This window comes from Carassius auratus, unplaced genomic scaffold (assembly GCF_003368295.1).
Source record: "Carassius auratus strain Wakin unplaced genomic scaffold, ASM336829v1 scaf_tig00214919, whole genome shotgun sequence".
NCBI lineage: Eukaryota > Metazoa > Chordata > Actinopteri > Cypriniformes > Cyprinidae > Carassius > Carassius auratus.
The window spans coordinates 34,713-53,613 of record NW_020527858.1 but is presented as its reverse complement, the minus strand read 5'-3'; the positions used below and the strand labels follow the sequence as shown (position 1 = coordinate 53,613).

General features: G+C 36.4%; 1 protein-coding gene and 1 pseudogene across 1 annotated transcript; both read left to right on the top strand.

The window, feature by feature from the left end:
- The first annotated feature begins 241 nt into the window (after nucleotides 1–241).
- Nucleotides 242–5,095, top strand: LOC113093177 (peroxisomal membrane protein PEX13-like). The gene is made up of 4 exons (XM_026259036.1): nucleotides 242–396; nucleotides 830–1,551; nucleotides 2,459–2,581; nucleotides 4,090–5,095. Exons 1-4 carry the CDS (start codon nucleotides 326–328, stop codon nucleotides 4,446–4,448), a joined length of 1,275 nt encoding a protein of 424 aa, XP_026114821.1. The 5' UTR covers nucleotides 242–325; the 3' UTR covers nucleotides 4,449–5,095.
- Nucleotides 5,096–5,630: 535 nt separating this feature from the next.
- Nucleotides 5,631–15,408, top strand: LOC113093180 (uncharacterized protein KIAA1841-like; annotated as a pseudogene).
- The last annotated feature ends 3,493 nt before the right edge of the window (nucleotides 15,409–18,901 follow it).

Here is an 18,901-nt window from a genome sequence, read left to right as displayed (position 1 = left end):
GAATGCTTCTGTTGTCCGACAACGGAATTAATATTATAATGACTGAAACGCGTCTATTAAGACTACATAACCAGCTCTCAAAGATTTTAATCTCTGCATTAAAATCCTATTCACGACATTGTAAATTGGCAACACTGCTTGAGATTACAAGACCGCAATGTACAAAAAAAGTACATTGCAATCGATTCAGAGATTGATTGCTTTAGTCTCGTGTTGCAAGACAGAACGATGTGAAGGAGCGATTGCTTTTCTGGCGTGTGGGCCAGTTTCTGTTTATGACGTTTGTTGTTCTGTGCAGCTCGACTTTGGTCTGAAATATAAAATAATGGCTCACCCTCCACCAAAACCATGGGAAAGGGGGATCCCTGGAACTATGAGGGCACCACTAAATTATCGGTTCGTAAAAACTCGTATTACTTTGTCCACTACATCCAAAAGACGGAGTGTAGGATCGCTAGCAAGTCTGTTAGCTATCGAACTCTTATATATTTAAACTATATTTACTTGTCAAATCGGTGTTTAGTTATTAAACGAATATGTATGTGCATACGGTTTGTGTTAATTCGATTATGGGTTGTATTGACACTTTTACTTGTGGTAATAAGTTACGCAAACTTAATGCTTGGCTCGTGCTCGAGCACGTCAGTGTTTGCATGTGAGCGTCAAAGTTCACTCCTACGTACACGCTGTGTTCTGTCTTTTACTTTTAAATATACATTTATTTGGCAACTTTCAACAGTTTTATTGTTATTATTATTGGTCTTATTATATATGGTGTTTCGTTTGACATTATTATTATTATTATTATTATTATTATTATTATATCTAGCTCAACTGACTTTGGATCAGCATCACGAAGTGGGCCATCAGTGTCTGGTCCTCCAATTTTAACACGTGTGACACCACCCATTCCTCCAAGACCAGTCCAGCAAGCATACCGCCCTTCATACAGCTCATTCTCCTCCTCATACAGCCCTTATGGGAGCTCCATCTATGGGGGCTACAGCCCCTACAGCTACAGTGGTTATGGAGTTGGAGGCAACCTGGGTTATAACCGTTATAACCAAACAGACGAGATCCCACCAAGCCGCTTTGTCCAGCAGGCAGAGGAAAGCAGCCGTGGAGCATTTCAGTCGATTGAGAGCATTGTCCACGCCTTCTCCTCAGTCAGCATGATGATGGACGCTACGTTCTCTGCTGTCTACAACAGCTTCCGTGCTGTCCTGGATGTGGCCAATCACTTCTCCCGCTTGCGCATACATTTCACAAAAGTGCTGTCTGCCTTCGCTCTGGTTAGGACCCTTAGATACCTATATCGCAGGCTGCAGAGGCTGCTAGGATTGCGCCAGGATTCAGAGGTGGATGACTTGTGGGCGGACAGCGCCGCTTCTTCCATGGTGTCTGCTTCAGGAACCAGAGGAGCAGGGATTGATGACCCCAGAGCGAATTCTGTCAAATCATGGCCCATTTTCTTGTTTTTTGCTGTAGTTCTTGGAGGGCCATATTTGATCTGGAAGCTTTTGCGGTCTGCTGAGGATCCTGAGGAAAATGGTGAGACATTTTTCTCCCTTCCTGTTCTGTCTGTTCTCATCTTAAACTTCACACACTCTTTTCACTATCTATTGGTCTGACTTGAGACTTGTTAAAAAGCCAAGGATGCCTTTGCTTTATTATTTAGTTTGTGACAATGGTGAAAGTTTTAGAGACCAGTATTATGCTGAATATATATGACTGCCATTTATATTTTGATTTTAATGTGGGATCATAGGACCCGTTTTGAGAATGATTTACCCTACCATTCCAAAAATTGGGGATTTTTAGTATTAAGAAATTAATAAATACTTATATTTTATACTAATATTTGATGTTATCAATTTTTTTTTTAAATAATTAGGATAAATTAATTAGTTATATTATAATTAGTTAGTTATATATAATAATAAATTAGCTTGCTATTCTATACTAATATTTGATGTTATCAAATTTTTTTTTTTTATAATTAGGATAAATTAATTAGTTATATTATAATTAGTTAGTTATATATAATAATAAATTAGCTTGCTATTCTATAAAATATATCACAGTTTCCACAATAATATTAAGCAGTACAATTGTTTTCAACATTAATAATATTTTAAAATATTAAAATAGAAAAGTTATTTTAAATTGTAATACTATTTTGCAATACTACTGTACTTTTGATCAAATAAATGAAAAATATTATAATGCATTTCTAAAACAAACTTTAGAACAGTAGTGTGTGTTGTACCACAAATAAAAGCTGAGAGAAGCTTTACACTTCTGAAGCAGCACCTAGGACACTGAATTTATTGCAGAGTTTAGTATGCACATCTTTATCAGCAGCCTATAGAAATGATTGGATGACCTAAATGTGTTTGTAGTTTGTTTGTTCTGTTTGTACAAGTTCTGAAGCATGTGTCTGTGTCCTGTTTTATAGCCACTGACTGGGCAAGTGGGGAGGATGACCATGTGGTAGCACGAGCGGAGTATGACTTCACAGCTGCATCTGAGGAAGAAATCTCTCTACAGGCTGGAGACATGCTTAATCTTGCCCCTAAAGGTAAAAGAACAAGAAGGATTCTGAACATAAGAGTACTTAAACACTTTGACATGCATAAAACACTAGCTAGCTAGTGGGGCAACTATTCCCATATTAAACAATGTAACATTTAAAAATTCACTAACGTCAAGCATATTAAAACCAATGTGTGTTTTTCCTCTGTATTATAAACACTGACTTAAAGGCAGGGTAGGTAAAACATGTATAAAAAACTTTTTTTCCAAATGTGTTTAAACTTTATTTATATATCAATACATAATTAAAATGTAAGTACTCTGAAAAAGAAAGTATAAAAATCGAGTGTCTGTAGACCTCTAACGACTGTTTTAAAGACAGCTCATTATTTCCATTCACACCACCCCCTCCCTTCTGGGCGCCTTCTAAAGCCACGCCCCCAAAACACATGAACGCGCGACTCCGACCACTGAGCTGGAAGACGCATTATTTACCTGAGACGAGCGGAGAGGAAGGAGCAGAGTGCATGTAGTGAAATCATGTCAGAATCACATGTAATAAAAATAACTTTATAATTATGAAGATAAACAAACAAGATGTATTTTAGTACTCACTATCAAGCTAGCATATTGATATTGGTAAAGTTTAAAATATATATTTTTTGATTCGCTAACGAGCTAGTTATCTATAAGGCAAAGCTAAAAACAGGTTGCATGATACACGTTTTTCCATTACCATCATTTACACTGTGATGAAGATGAATTTCGTGTAAGATTCATAACATATACGTTGTTCTGCATGTAAGAGTTTCCATGATGAAAGCATTGTTGACTCTGATGAGGACTAACGTTACACTCCAGAGACAAGTACCGCATCGTCAGCTCAAGGACAGGTCCGGGGTCGAGGGCGAAGCAGAGGAGGTCGTGCAAGAGGCCGTGCAACTAGGGTCCGAGGAAGTAGAGGCCGAGGACGGGGTGGTCGAAGTGCAGGGCAGGGCAAGGAGCACTTGAGTTCCCTCAGTTCCAGCCATCGCTGGAAAGGCACGCCGATATTAACTCACGTTTTATTTCTTTGTTTATCCAAAGACTTTTTGTTCATTGCCTTTTCTTGTACTGTTACTGTCTTCCTTTTTTTGCCTGGTTTGCCTTCACTAACTGCATAGGCCGGTACAGTGAATTTTGCTTGCTGTTTCTCTGCCATTGTTTTGGTATTCCTAGGATCCATGCCTCTTGAATTCCTCAAATCAAACGTGCGTACGCAAGTGGGCAGGTCATGTGTGGCAAAAGGGTGGTTGCCATGGTTGCGAGAGAGTGACAGTCGCCTAAGCCAATCCTATGTTTCGTGCCGAAAGGAAATAATGAGCTGTGTTTAATACAGATTAAACGGTCTAGAGTCACTCGATTTTTATACTCTTTTTATCAGAGTACTTACATTTTAATTATGCATTGATATAAATAGAAAGTTTAAACAAATTTGGAAGAAAGTTGTTTATAAATTTCTTACCTACCCTGCCTTTAAAGCTTGTACTCAGTGTATTTCACTCTTATTTTCAGAACAACAGCCCAGGGTGCGTGGCTGGCTGTTAGCCAGTGTGGATGGGCAGACCACTGGCCTCGTACCTGCCAACTATGTCAAAGTGTTGGGCCGGAGGAGAGGCAGAAAGCATGCAGAATTAGAGAGGATGCCACAGACCCAGCAGGCTGACCAGAACCTTCCAGCACCTCAAGCTGCTCTGGCTACAGCTTCTGTTCCCAACTCCAGGCAGGCGGTCCCTACCACATCAGATCCAGATGAGCTTTTGGAGTCTGTTTACAGTGAAACACAAGGCCTTCATGCTACCCTGGAGGTGCAACCTTCTACAAACCAAAGCAGTGATACTGTAGTGATGACCTCAGAAACGATGGACTCATGAGTAATTTGTATGTGCAGGGAGGTGTGTGTGTGTATGTGTCTTGGTGGGAGTTAGGAGAAAAAGTCTATCCTTCATTTGAATGTATCACCCTTAGTCCAAACTGTAACTTAGTCCAACACCTAATTCTGTAAATTTCAGTAGAATGTTAGGTTCAAAGCAATTACCAATATTTGTTCACATTTCATTCTTTGTCAAAAATATTGGGTATTTCAGCATTTTAGTTTGTATGATTGTGTTAAGACACATTGATATATTTTGAATAATTATTAGGAAAAACAGTTTCAGTTTGTTTTGATATGCTCACATCAAACATAAATTGTTACAAAAATGTGGGTCATTTCAAGCATACACAGTTAATGCATCTGCTTAGTTTAAATTATGAGGTGTCATATCAGTCTAAATTTATAATGCAGTGTTTATCACAAATCTCTCCTAGTGTAGGAGTTTTAGATTACTGTTCATCTTTCTGAAATGTGAATATTTAATATTTTAAGTTGTGTTGTATCAAGAATAAGTTTATGCATTTTCCAGGCTTGTTTTTTTTTCATACCACTAACACAGTGTGCAATTATGTAAATACAAGCAATTATTTTGCCAGTAAATACGTAAAAAAAAATAATAAAAAAATTATCTCCTGTCATTTTCAATTGTATAGTAAAGTTCCAGCATTTCCAAGGTTACAGAAAATTACAGACATTGTCATGTAGCTGGTTAAGAAATGTAAATAAAGAAAGATAATAAGACATTAATAATAACAACGTGTTACATTAACTCCGTAACATACTCTACCATCAAAAGTTTGGGGTCATTCATGTTTTTAAAATATTTTTTTTAAAAACGTATTATGCTCACTAGAGCTGCATTAGTTTATTTAAAGCAGTACAAAAAAAGATAAAGTCAGACTGTGAGAGTCTGTCAATGAATCTTTATATTTTTGGAGCTTTGGTGTACCGAATTTATCTAAAAAATTTTCTATTTTGTCCGAACCCCACTTTAATGCAGTGAGTTTTGAAAGTAAGTTATTCTTAAAAAAAAAAAAGGTAATATTATGAAATACTACTACAATTTACTGTAGAGTTACTGATTTCGATACACATTTTTCTTGATTCACTGACGATAAGAAAGTTCAAAAGTACAGCATGTATTTTAAAAAGACGACTTTTAACAAGAGCCACTTGAGGAAAGAGACCGGCGTGTGTAGTCATGCACACCAAATCGCCGAATTTCTGCCTGAGCATTTGTTTTTATTATTATTTGTATATGCTGTGTCGACGTGAGCTTTACTGTTTTCCCAGGATAAAATCAAAGTAAGCCACAGCATCTCTGTTGATGTTTCTCATACCCAGCCCGTTATCTGCACCTCTCAGCTGGTATGAAAGAAGAGCATTGTTACCAGAGGAAACAGCACATAAATCTGCAACAGGGTAAACTGGTGATGTGATTGTTTGAATTAGTTTAGCATTTCACAGGTTGATGCGACAAAAAAAAAAAAACGTAAGGAATGCAACGATCTGTTATTTATGATGCTAGATAAGCATCTTTAAAGTTACACACACTGAATATTCTAGCTGAGAAATGTGTATTTTCTTAGCACTGTTCGTTTTTGTTTTATCTGAGCCCATAAGCTCATTTTAACATTTATGGAAGCATACAGGTAGCAAAATTCAATTTAAAATGCAATATTCAAAATGGAAATGTATTTCTGTATTTTACATTTCCATGTGCAAAGTTTGGTGCAAAATGTAAATTTTGCAGTTTACATTTGCCATTTCCAACAGTAATCTTATTATTTAAATTGCATACTAATTTAAATAATTTTCATTTAAATTGAATTTTGCTACCTACAGGTGCTGGTCATTTAATAAGTATATCATCAAAAAAATTATATATTTCACTAATTCCATTCAAAAAGTGAAACTTGTATATTATATTCATTCATTACACACAGACTGATATATTTCAGATGTTTATTTCTTTTAATTTTGATGATTATAACCAACAACTAAGGAAAATCCCAAATTCAGTATCTCAGAAAATATGAATATTGTGAAAAGGTTCAATATTGAAGACACCTGGTGCCACAGTCTAATCAGCTAATTAACTCAAAACACCTGCAAAGGCATTTAAATGGTCTCTCAGTCTAGTTATGTAGACTTCACAATCATGGGTAAGACTGTTGACTTGACAGTTGTCCAAAAGACGACCATTGACAATCACACGTTGCACAAGGAGGGCAAGACACAAAAGGTCATTGCAAAAGAGGCTGGCTGTTCACAGAGCTCTGTGTCCAAGCACATTATTAGAGAGGCGAAGGGAAGGAAAATATGTGGTAGAAAAAAGTGTACAAGCAATAGGGATAACTGCACCCTGGAGGGGATTGTGAAACAAAACCCATTCAAAAATGTGCGGGAGATTCATAAAAAGTGGACTGCAGCTGAAGTCAGTGCTTCAAGAACCACATACGTATGCAAGACATGGGTTTCAGCTGTCGGATTCCTTGTGTCAAGCCACTCTTGAACAACAGACAGTGTCAGAACGTCTCGCTTCAAAAAGGACTGGACTGCTGCTGAGTGGTCCAAAATTATGTTCTCTGATGAAAGTAAATTTTGCATTTCCTTTGGAAATCAGGGTCCCAGAGTCTGGAGGAAGAGAGGAGAGGCACACAGTCCACGTTGCTTGAGGTCCAGTGTAAAGTTTCCACAGTCAGTGATGGTTTGGGATGCTATGTCATCTGCTGGTGTTGGTCCACTGTGTTTTCTGAGGTCCAAAGTCAACGCAGCTGTATACTAGGAAGTTTTAGAGCACGTCATGCTTCCTGCTGCTGACCAACTTTATGGAGATGTAGATTTCATTTTCCAACAGGACTTGGCATCTGCACACAGTGCCAAAGCTACCAGTACCTGGTTTAAGGACCATGGTATCCCTGTCCTTAATTGGCCGGCAAACTCACCTGACTTTAACCCCATAGAAAATCTATGGGGTATTATGAAGCGGAAGATAAGATATGCCAGACCCAACAATGCAGAAGAGCTGAAGGCCACTATCAGAGCAACCTGGGCTCTCATATCACCTGAGCAGTGACACGGACTGATCGACTCCATGCCATGCTGCATTGCTGCAGAAATTCAGGCAAAAGGAGACCCAACTGAGTATTGAGTGCTGTACATGCTCATACTTTTCATGTTCATACTTTTCAGTTGGCCAAGATTTCTAAAAATCCTTTCTTTGTATTGGTCTTAAGTAATATTCTAATTTTCTGAGATACCAAATTTGGGATTTTCCTTAGTTGTCAGTTATAATCATCAAAATTAAAAGAAATAAACATTTGAAATATATCAGTCTGTGTGTAATGAATGAATATAATATACAAGTTTCACTTTTTGAATTGAATTAGTGAAATAAATCAACTTTTTGATGATATTCTAATTATATGACCAGCACCTGTTTATGCTTCCATAGTCTTTCCCTCAGATTGTCCTTGTTTCTCTGAAATTCAATACAAAGGGACGAAAGAGAGCTAATCTATTCTAATTATTTAGGTTATTCTTAAAATAAATAAGTTTTTCTACAATAGATGATACTTTTCTTCCTTTGCAGAAATGAATCGCCTGTGCTCTATTAATAATAACTTTCCATATGATAACAACCTCCTGGTGCTGGACATGGTCCTGAGCTCACTGTGGGCTTCGCCTCAGCCAATCAACTGGGAGAATGTTGCCAAGTTGGTCCCAGGTTTCACACCTAAAGAGGTAAGAGACATGAGGACCTTTAACGATGTAATCTAACTATATTTTGTGTACTATAAACTATAAAAAAAACTTAACTCTTAGTTTTATAAAGTAATTATTCAGTACGTAATTATTTTACCACACAGACTTTTTATAATGAAAATAACAATTTTAATAATAAATGAAATAATGGATGGGGGAAATAAAACACAAACCAATTCCATTTTTGTTGTGTGAAAATGTTTTTTTTATAGATATTTACTAGTTTATATACTGTTGTTGGACTGTCATTTCCATCACAGCCAACAGTCACAGTGTTTTTTTTTTTATCCAAAGTTAGTGTATTTGGTTACCAAAGAGACATCAGTAAATCTCAGAGCGTACCTAAGATGAAATATGAGACATGTAATGTGATTAATGTCCAGTCAAGTTGTAATTTTGTAAAATTACAAAAATGTGGAAAAATATTATAGAATTGTTTATGTAGATAGAATGCCTTTGAAATGAAAAAGAAATTAGCAAGAAGATCTTGTGATTTGTGCCATTTTATTCCACAACTATTTAATTAAATATTTAATAGAATGAAATAAAATAAAATATTTTAATCCAAAAATATAATAAATTTAATATAATAACAATAATATTTCCCATCACATAGTGCTGCCAGACACAATTGAGTCCTTTTTACACAAATTTCAGCAAATTTAATATTTTTGTAGTGTGCTCAGAGGTTTGAAGAGCTAAAGACTACAGGGAGTTTCCCTCATGTTAATGACCAATGTAATCCACTGACTAGAGCAGTGAGCTCTCCATCGGAACCCTTTTCCACCTACATTAAATCCAATTTATTGGACATTACTGGAGATACAGTGGAACCACCGTCCAATCAGGACACTCATTCAGTGTCAGGTGAGTCACTGGGTGGGGGATGGGTACAAATCTCCAGTCCGTTATTTAGTGCTGAACTCACCTAGATATACTGAATTTTGTTATCCTTGTTTGTATGGGGTATTTTCATAGATAAAATGTAAATAAAATTTACTGAAATGGGACTGTTTATATATATATCCAGGCCTCCCTGTAATCCCTACTGGTCAAGGAGCTCCTGCAGACAGTGAGATAGCAGATCCTGCCAAGAAGATTGAGGACTAATAATAATTTTACTTTTTTTTTCACATAGCCCCAACATGGTAATCCATGTTTGTGATGAGGCAAAGAACCTGAAACAGGACTTTGTGTGTCCGAGGAACCTCCTGGTAAAAGAGATGCGTTACTTTGAAGAGTATCTTTCTGTTGACCCACAGCGCTGGGACGAGGTGGACATTTCTGTCCACTGTTGACATCCAGATCTTCGACTGGCTCATGAACTACGTCAAGAGTCACAACACTGAATGTTCGCTTGGAAAACACATGGACAAACCCAGACTGGGTAACTGTCTTTTGGGAACCATTTCAATTGTTCTGTGTGTGTTTACTGTGTTTTTAATTTCTATGATCAAAGCTACCATCAGAGGCGTTGTGTACTGTGTGTTCTCTGACATGGTTGAATGGCGTTTGTAAGTGGTGGATAATGTTTCATGTGGTTGTAAATGGTTATGCATTGGCTGTGAGTTTGATGTTTCGCTGTTTGTGATGTTGTCGGTTATGTTATGTGGTGTTTGGTTGCAGAGCACAGCAATGTCATCTCAATCCTGAGTTCTTGAAGATGGAAACTTTAGTAAGTGTTGTGAGGGGTGACAATGTTTTGGGTAATTTAGCAAGTGTGCTCTGAACTGGGTGACCTTTAGGTAGTAGTGCACATTAAATAGCATGATGCATGTTAGCTGTTTCACCATTTGTGTTGTGCACTGCCCAAACAAGCACTAATGAGTTGTAGAACAGTAAGCATGTTGGTTGATCTCATCAGAGGTTATTCATCCAGTTGTTAAATGGGCTTCAGGTGTTTGATTATCATGTGTTTTGTGGATTTGAAGGTTGAGGAGTGTATCCAGTATTGTCACAAAAATATGAGTGCCATCATAGCGACGCCATGCAACATGAACTGCATCAATAACAACCTGGCTTGACACATTGCTGATTTGTTCAGCCACAATGAGGCAGATGACCTCAAGGACAAAAGAGACACATTCAAATGGTGAGAACAGCACACACATGAATATCTAAAGGTGCTAGATATTTACTGGCTATAACAGTCTTATGTTCTCAGCAAGTCTGAATTTATTTGCATTTTTTTTATCAAAAATACATTTAAAGCTCTAATATTGTGAAATATAACTACAGTTTAAAAGAACTTGCAAGCTGCATTTTCAGAATATGAGAAGATACATCTTTTTACTGTTCAATTCATCCTTGCTTACTAAAATGCTTCCTATCCCCAAACTTTTGCATGGTAGTATACAGATAATATAATTTTTTATACAATGTAATGGCTATATAAAATGCATATATAAGTATTTTGCTATTTTATTTGATAATTTTTACCTTCTTACCAGTAAACTGTTTCAGAAGAAGATTGAGAGATTATTTGATCATGCTTCTTAGAATCACGATTCCCCTGGCAACGCATCTACTCTGTACAGGTGAGAGTCTTTTGCATTGCAGTGCAAGCTGTAAAATTGTATTAGCATGATAATTGCATGATTTATTGTATAGACATGCACTGGAAGTATTATAAATAATAATTCTGGTTTATAACAGTGGATTTCAGTGTAGTAATTTAACATTGTGGTTCTTTCCACAGATGTGGACTTTGCCTTAAGCTTTTAACCAAAGAAACTGAGAGAAAAATCCCTTGTGTTCCAAACAAAATCAACATCGATGCCCGGGGATACATTGTATTCAATCATACCAGGTTATATATTTGTGACCCTGGAACATAGAACCAGTCTTAAATCGCTGGGGTATTTTTGTAGCAATAGCCAAAAATACATCGAATGGGTCAAAATTATTATTATTATTATTATTTTCTTATGCCAACAATTATTAGGATATTAAGTAAATATCATGTTACATTAAGATATTTTGTGAAAGTCCTAATGTAAATATATTAAAACATAATTTTTGATTTGTAATATGCATTGCCAAGAACTTCATTTGGACAACTTTAAAGATGATTTTCTCAATATTTCGATTTTTTTGCACCCTCATAGTCCAGATTTTCAAATAGTTTTATCTCGGCCAGATATTTTCCTATCATCATAAATCAGTGGAAAGCTTATTTATTCAGATTACAGAAAAATGTAAACTGGTTTTGTGGTCCAGGGTCACATTTTAATCACATACACACAGTGTTTAAAACAAACTTTCATTGAATTCTTAGATTCCAAATGCTTATACTCTAGCCTTATATATACATACACACACACACACATACACACACACACATACATATACTGTATATAATGACATGTTGTTAATTGGTGTGTCTGTAGACATAAGGCCTGGGAGGTACATGAGTATGTGAATTGGCTTTATGAAGAGTTGAAGTCTTGGGTGCTGGTGTACTGGAGGATATGGGGCACCATCAACTTCTTTACCTGCTCACTCTGCAGACAGGTAAACAAATATGTACTTCACAAATCAAAATGTAACACTTTAGTACAGGGCAGGCAGATTTAAAGGAATAATTTGCACAAAAACAAACATTTGCTTAAAATGTGCTCGCCCTCAGGCCATTCAAAATGTAGATGAGTTTGTGTCTTCTTCGGAACAGATTTGGAGAAATTCAACATTACATCACTTGCTCACCACTTGCTCTTTGTGATGAATGAGTGTCGTCAATATGAGTTCAAACAGCTGCTAACATCTACATGACTCCAGGCCATCAATTAATGTTTCATGAAAAGAAAAGCTGTGTGATTTGTCTAAATCTGTTCATCACATCTATATCTTGGATGGTCTGAGGTTAGTACATTTTCAACAAATGTTCATTTTTGTGTGAACTATTAATTTAATCATGGACATACCTTTTATATATATGCCACTTGAGTAAGTTGGATATAAAAATGGGAATTAAAAAAGGGCATGTTGTATGTTCTCTGCAGTCATAACTGTGTACAGATTTGGGCTAGTGTAAGTACCACCCAGAGGCGGTTGTGTATCCTGGCATTGGGGCAGATCATAGATGGCATGGCTTTGGTCTTTATCCGTGCTGCGACCAGAAAGTCCTAAGATTCGATCCCTCCTCCATGCCCAAGGTTTATGTTGTTGCATTAGAATATGTTCTCTTAAATTCAGATGTCCTGTCTGACTTTTCACCATGAATGCCTGTGTATGTCTGTGTAGGGCTGTAAAATAAGAGACCACATTGTGAGTGTGGCAGATGGTGGTGACTGCGGAGATCACAATGTGAACTCAACCCAGACCAGAATACTCAATGACCTGCTGCTACACAGAGAGGCTGTGTGTGTGCCAGAGAGGTCAGATTATAGTGACTTCCTTCAGAAAATAAATATTGGTTCTCTGTTGAATGCCATAATTGATTAGTTTAATGTTTGGGTCTTTTGACTATGTTTTTTGGTCTAATCCATTTGTTTAGTTGTAGCTCTGAGGACGCTTCTGCAGGTAGTGAACGTGTGCCAGGAAGTGCCGCAATACTTACAGCTCACAGACCCAAGGAAACCACAGCTGTGAGTCTTATCAGATGGATTCTTTTTGTTTTCTTTTTATTTATTTATTTTTGAACTTTGTTTTATGCAACCATCAACAACATACACTACCAGTCAAATGCTTTTAACTTAAAATTATTGTTTTTTTATTGTAATATGTTCAAAGGACCACAGTACTCAGTGTCACATCTTCCTTTAGAAATAATTATAATATGCTGAGTTGAGTTTCTTGATGTTGCAACTTTATCTGAGATTCCAAATAATTTCCTATTGTGCAGTAAAGTCACAAGAAATGCATTGGCAACTGTGAGATATTTCAAAATAAGAAATAGAGTTACATTGTGAGATATAAAGTTGCAATTGCAAGATAAATTTTCAATTGCAAGAAATAGTTGCATCTTTGACAGATACACACTGTGAGAGGTAAAGTCACAGCTACAATAAATACATTTGCTATTGTGAGATAAATGTACATTAGTTTACATAATTTTTTTTTTAAGATATAAATTAAGTCATAATTAAGTAAGAGATATTAAGAATCACTTTTTTTATTTTAATTTGTGTCCACAGTGGTGGTATCTGACTTTAATTTAGTGTGAATCTAAATTTGTTTTTTCAAGCTCAAATTATGACAGCACCATTTTTCCTTCTCTTGCAGTTTTCACTGTTAAAAAACAGTGTCTTCAGGTGGTAAGAAGCAAGTTTCTCAAATATTAAATGCAGCAACATTGTTTATTTTTGTTTGTTTCAGTTGCTTTGTCCTTTTGCAGAGGCAGCAGTCTCTGCTCTCTGAAGATGAGGAGTACACTACAGGGTCAGAGGTCACAGAGGATGAGATCGGAGATGAAGAAGACACATCGAAAAAACAAGGTGGATTATGTTACACATTCGTGAAAAAAATCTCTCGATAATCTTTGATATGCAGTACCTGATTACGGTCACAAGGTGGCAGTCAGGTACAATTTAATCAAGACTGACCTTACAGCTGGGTTTGTGACTTTGTGGAAATAGCTACAAAGAAGGCAAGAAAATCTGGAAAACCTTTGAAAAGACAAGTGTCCTCCCCCGGTTTCCAGCGTAAGGAGAAATCTGGAGAAAAGGTCAGTGCAGCTTATTCATTTGCAAATTTCTCAAATTCATCTTTTTTATTTCAAGCAAAATGATTTATGGGGACTTTTATGTGGGAAAAAAATCAGAATTTTTTAAAATCTGATTTAGTTGTTGTTCTATGTCACTTTTCTCTCTTAGTTTGTTCTATCCTGTTGTTTTAAAGGCACCATCTGGAGACTCAACCCCGTTCATGTGAGTGATTCCAACACGTTATGTTTTCTGTAGAAGAATAAGTTGAAAATTTAAAAGTATAGTTCAACCAAAAATGAAAAACTCTCATGTTTTTATTTCTTTTTTAAAAATCAAAAGATGTTTTCCTAAAAAAAAGTTTTTTGGTGTTTTATCAGAGAAAAATATCTTTGGATATCTTGAACGACATGAGGTGGGTAAATGAAGCCAGCATTTACATTTCAGGGTGAACTATCACTTTAAAAATACAAAAACTTTTATTGAAGACCAAAGTCTATAGTTTATATAATCTAGTATTGCTTTATTTATTTTTTTCATTCAATGTACTTGTTTGCCGTTTTAATTGACCTAATTCCAAAAACTATGTTTGTTTTTGTGTGATTGAGAAGGGATTTTTACACTTCCAAATGAGACTTTTTTTTCCCTCTTTCATTGGCCTTCTTTTGCTCTTAGCATCAGCATCCAGAAGAATAAATTAAGTGGGATAGCAATCGCTCCATAAGGTACAATAAGGATGCACAGAGGGAGGATGGTAGGTACCTTTTTCAGATCCTCTGACTGTTACAAAGATCCTCAATTTACCATTTATAATTGATCAGGGGTTGTGATTTAAAACCACTTAAAAAAAAAAACCCAGAAAATCTCATCAGCGAATGTTAAATCCAGCCGTCAGCATTTAAATCTGTCAACTCTTTGGAAGATTAAATCAGTTTTTGTTTTATAAACACTTTTGTATTCAAAATAGGATTATTGAATGATTTATAATGGTAATTAATCAATGGTATTAAATAATTTAGAGGTATTTTTGGCTGTGCTTCTGACACTGAAGCTTTCAGGTAGATTATGTGTAGATTTGCAGTGATTGTGATAGATGTCTATATGTTCATCTCACTCTAGATCAGAGAATGGAGGAGATAATAGCCAATCTCACTAAAATGCGCTTTGGTGACCAAGAGCAGACGAAGTTTAAAGACATAAAAGAGGTACAAAATATCTGTAATCTCTTTGCTAAACCTGCTAAAGCATCATTAAGTTTTATTGCTGTTTTATTACATCTTTTACAGCAGTAGTACAAAATTGTACTCATGTGTGTTTGTGTGGTTCCAGCCGGCAGCGGGGCTCTACTCGAGGATGGAGGCCCAGTTTAAGGCCTCGTCTCAGTCCAGCGGACGACACAGCAGCTCAGAGAAAACTCTAAGGAACACACTGCACAGACAAGCAAAACGAGTGAAAGTGTTTCAAATTATAATTCAAGATTTCAATCATGCGATTTAGAAGGATTAGGAACATGTTTATTTTAACTCTAAACTGGCTTGTCTGCTCTTGTCAGGCAAACATGTTCTTTTTTCTGTGGATATTTTGATCCATATAGTGAAAGTCAATGGGGTCTAGTGTTTTGGACCCCACTGACTTTACCTGTACATTCTTCAAAATACTGTCTTTTGATAGAAAGTCATTCAGGTTTGGAACAACATGGGTGTGAGTGGTTTACTGTTTATATACAATTTATTGACTTTTTAATATACTTTCTTGCAGCTTTATTTTTATTCTTTTACCTTTTTTACTTACTCCCTTTTTCTTATTCTGTCAGTTCCATTTTAACCAGCACTTTGTTCTTTTTTTAGAGTGAAGACACGCTCGGGGCTGTCAAGACCGACTTAGAGAAAACATGGAGATAAGTGGATGAGTTTCTGAAAAGGAGGAGTAAACAAGGTTGCTGCTGTTTGACGAGGCAGAAAACACCATCACTCTCTTCGTCCGTCCTTTGCTCCACTCCTCCCCCCCCCTCCTTCAAACTCTGTCCAGTTACAGCAGGAAGAGCATTAGTCTTTTCCATCACAATCCCAGGAGAAGAATGGATTGCTCACTGATGTCATAACTGTAGCTATAGAACATAAACAATGGACCTAATAAAATCAGTTGCACTGTAAACAATACATGCTTTTGGCTGCTAATGAATTGGTTGAACCAACTTAAAGATCTGTTACTTTAGTTAGTACAATTTAAGTTTATTTTGCACCTTTTGCTTTATCTCATCTCATGTCTAGCTCAGGATTCATCCAAGCTGCAGTGTGTTTGAAATGTCCTTGCTTCATTCTAGTGGACTCAGGTGACCAGACAAAGCTCATCTCTGTGGTACTGACCCTGCACTTTAAGCCGTCTTAATGCAATGACTCAAACCTGTATAGTAGGCAAAGAAGCTGTAGGGTAAAGTGTCATGCTGATGACTAATACCTGTGAGGTCCATGATTATGTTGCACTGAAACGATCACAACTGTGCCATTTGGACCAATGTGACGTGGGGTAGAATGCAGAATCCTTAGAATAAAAATCATTTAAAATAAACATGTCTTTTTTTACTGCTGTAGAATTATTTTAAGTTACAAGTTATAAATGAGTTATCGCTTGGCCTTCGATTTGGAAATTATAAGCCTGTAAATACACAGTGCTTTTTCACACAATTACTTCATGGCCTGGTTTCACACACAGGGTTTAGGTTAAGCCAGGATTAGGCTACAGTTCAATTGGGACATTTAAGTATCTTTTATAAATGTACCTTAGAAAAAAACATTACTGGTGAGAATCAATAAGTTTCTTTCAGCTAAAACAGTCCAGACATGCATTCTAGACTGAGACTAGGCTTAAGCCTCGTCTGTGTAACCAGAGGCATGTGTATAAAAAGCAAGGTATTAGTGGTTTATCTCATGATCAGCCGGTCATATCATTGAGGAGGATTTCCAGCACAACTGTCCCCATGACAACAGAAAAGGGAAGTAGAAGGTTCTGCATGTGTGGGGGCGGAGCTTTGATGAGCCGGTCTGCCTTTTTTGGTGACAGTTGGTGTTTGAGAGAGCTCAGGCAGGTTGGGTTGCAGTACTACTAGGCCACCTGCCAGCCAAGAACACAAATGACCGTGTTAATTCCCTCTGCTGGTAGGAAATCGATCCATCATAGCCCCCACCATTCACCAGATATCACTCTGTTTCCAAGAGTCGTCTCTCTCTTACTTTGAAAAGTTGACAGTTCTGAGGAAGCAGACCAAGCGGCTTTAAATGACACTCTGACTCAAAACTATTCTTATCGGATTTTCTTTACTTGCCATTTTTTTATACCAGTTACTACCAGTTTATTTCTATCTGTTTAAACATTTCAACAAGCAATACAGTTACACTACATTTCAAAAGTTTGTGGTCAGTGATTAAAATGATTTTGATGAGTCTCTTATGCTTATGCTCTTATACAGGAATTTATAGAATGGTCTCTTATTAAGAATTTCTTGTGATGGTATAGGTGTATTTTTATATTACTTGAGTCTTCGGTGTCACATTAGCCTTCAGAAACAATTCTGATACGCTGATCTGGTGCTCAAGAAACTTTTTTTTATTATTATTATCATCACAGTTGTGCACATTTTCAGTGTGTCATTGAGATTCTTAATTAACTTTACAGCATCAAGATGAAAAATATCAAGCTTTAATTAAAAATAAAATTCTAGAGGTGACAGGAATCTGAGTTTATCAGATAGATTTTAGTTATAAGGAACAGAAAGAGCAGAGATGCAGCAGAGCGAGGGTAAAGGTGGACGGACAGTAGCTGCCTTCATTCCCTCAGCACTCAGTCAAAGGTCATATCCTCATCATTCAATGCTCTTTTGTCTATTGTTATTTGTAACAAATAACATAAAATGGTGGATTTCTAAAGCTAAATATATCACATTGTCACAAACTATTCGCTGAAATTATAAACCACTTCACCAGTTAGCTATGAGTCACATCAAGCATAGAGGAAAGCCACAATATAATTTCTAGATCAAGGCAAAATAATTTTTACTACTGTTTGGGTTTGTACTATTGTCGCTAGAGGGAGCTGTTTGTATCTAAATATGATCCTCTTGAAGCCAGATTTACTGTGTAGCAAGACCTCTTTCATTGTCTGTGTTGTTGTCAAGAGGTTCACTTCCCTCAAGAAGGACAGAGCTATTTATAGTGACCATCATTAGGAAGACACCCCTGAAAATAGCCCAAGCTACAACAAATAGCTTATAATGATTTATTGTACATTGCACAATTTAAAGAAGCCAACACATAATTGCAAATAACAAGAATATTCTTGTAAGATTTATATTTTAATGTGGATATGCATCAAATGATATTAGCAATTCTCCATGCTTCATGAATATATGATAATAATAATAATAAAATAGAAAAATCATTTAATAATAATAATGATAATACTAATAGTAGTAAAGGACATCCATACAAAAGGGACAAGGACATACTTACAAAAAGATTCACTATTAAATTAAATTTTTTAATTAGGCAGGATTCATAGGTTATGAGAAAGTATATACCACACCCTTAACAAGACAACTGTCAAACTTGTTTGAGTGACGGGAGGAGCAGGTTATGACATTACATGTAAATGGTAAAGCAGGACCAGATAGAACGGGCTTAAGCTAGCCCAATCCTGAACGGAGCAGTCCACCTCATTTCACATGTATGTGTCATAATGCAGTGCACTGCTCTCTCCTCTACCCCTCCTACTGCTCACTTCAGCAAGATGACCTCTTTTGGTTGTCCCCATGACCTTGTTAACTTTAAGACACTCTGTATTTGTTGATTAATTACATACTTTAATAGAGAACATGTCAGGTTTTGCAAATTTCAACAAAAATGCATTCTAGTAAATAAGCATGGTCTGGGACCTGGAATAAACAAAACAAGACGTCCAGATAAGTTTCAATGATTTATTGTATTAATCAAAATAATTAAAAACAGCCGACACAACAAAGCAAGGAATAATGTTGAGTTTACTGTTA

Excerpts from the sequence above, each read along its gene's own strand:
- LOC113093177 (XM_026259036.1), top strand. The coding sequence starts at position 326 with ATGGCTCACCCTCCACCAAAACCATGGGAAAGGGGGATCCCTGGAACT. Across the intron at positions 1,552-2,458 it reads TGAGGATCCTGAGGAAAATG|CCACTGACTGGGCAAGTGGG; the intron begins GTGAGACATTTT and ends CCTGTTTTATAG. Across the intron at positions 2,582-4,089 it reads GCTTAATCTTGCCCCTAAAG|AACAACAGCCCAGGGTGCGT; the intron begins GTAAAAGAACAA and ends TCTTATTTTCAG.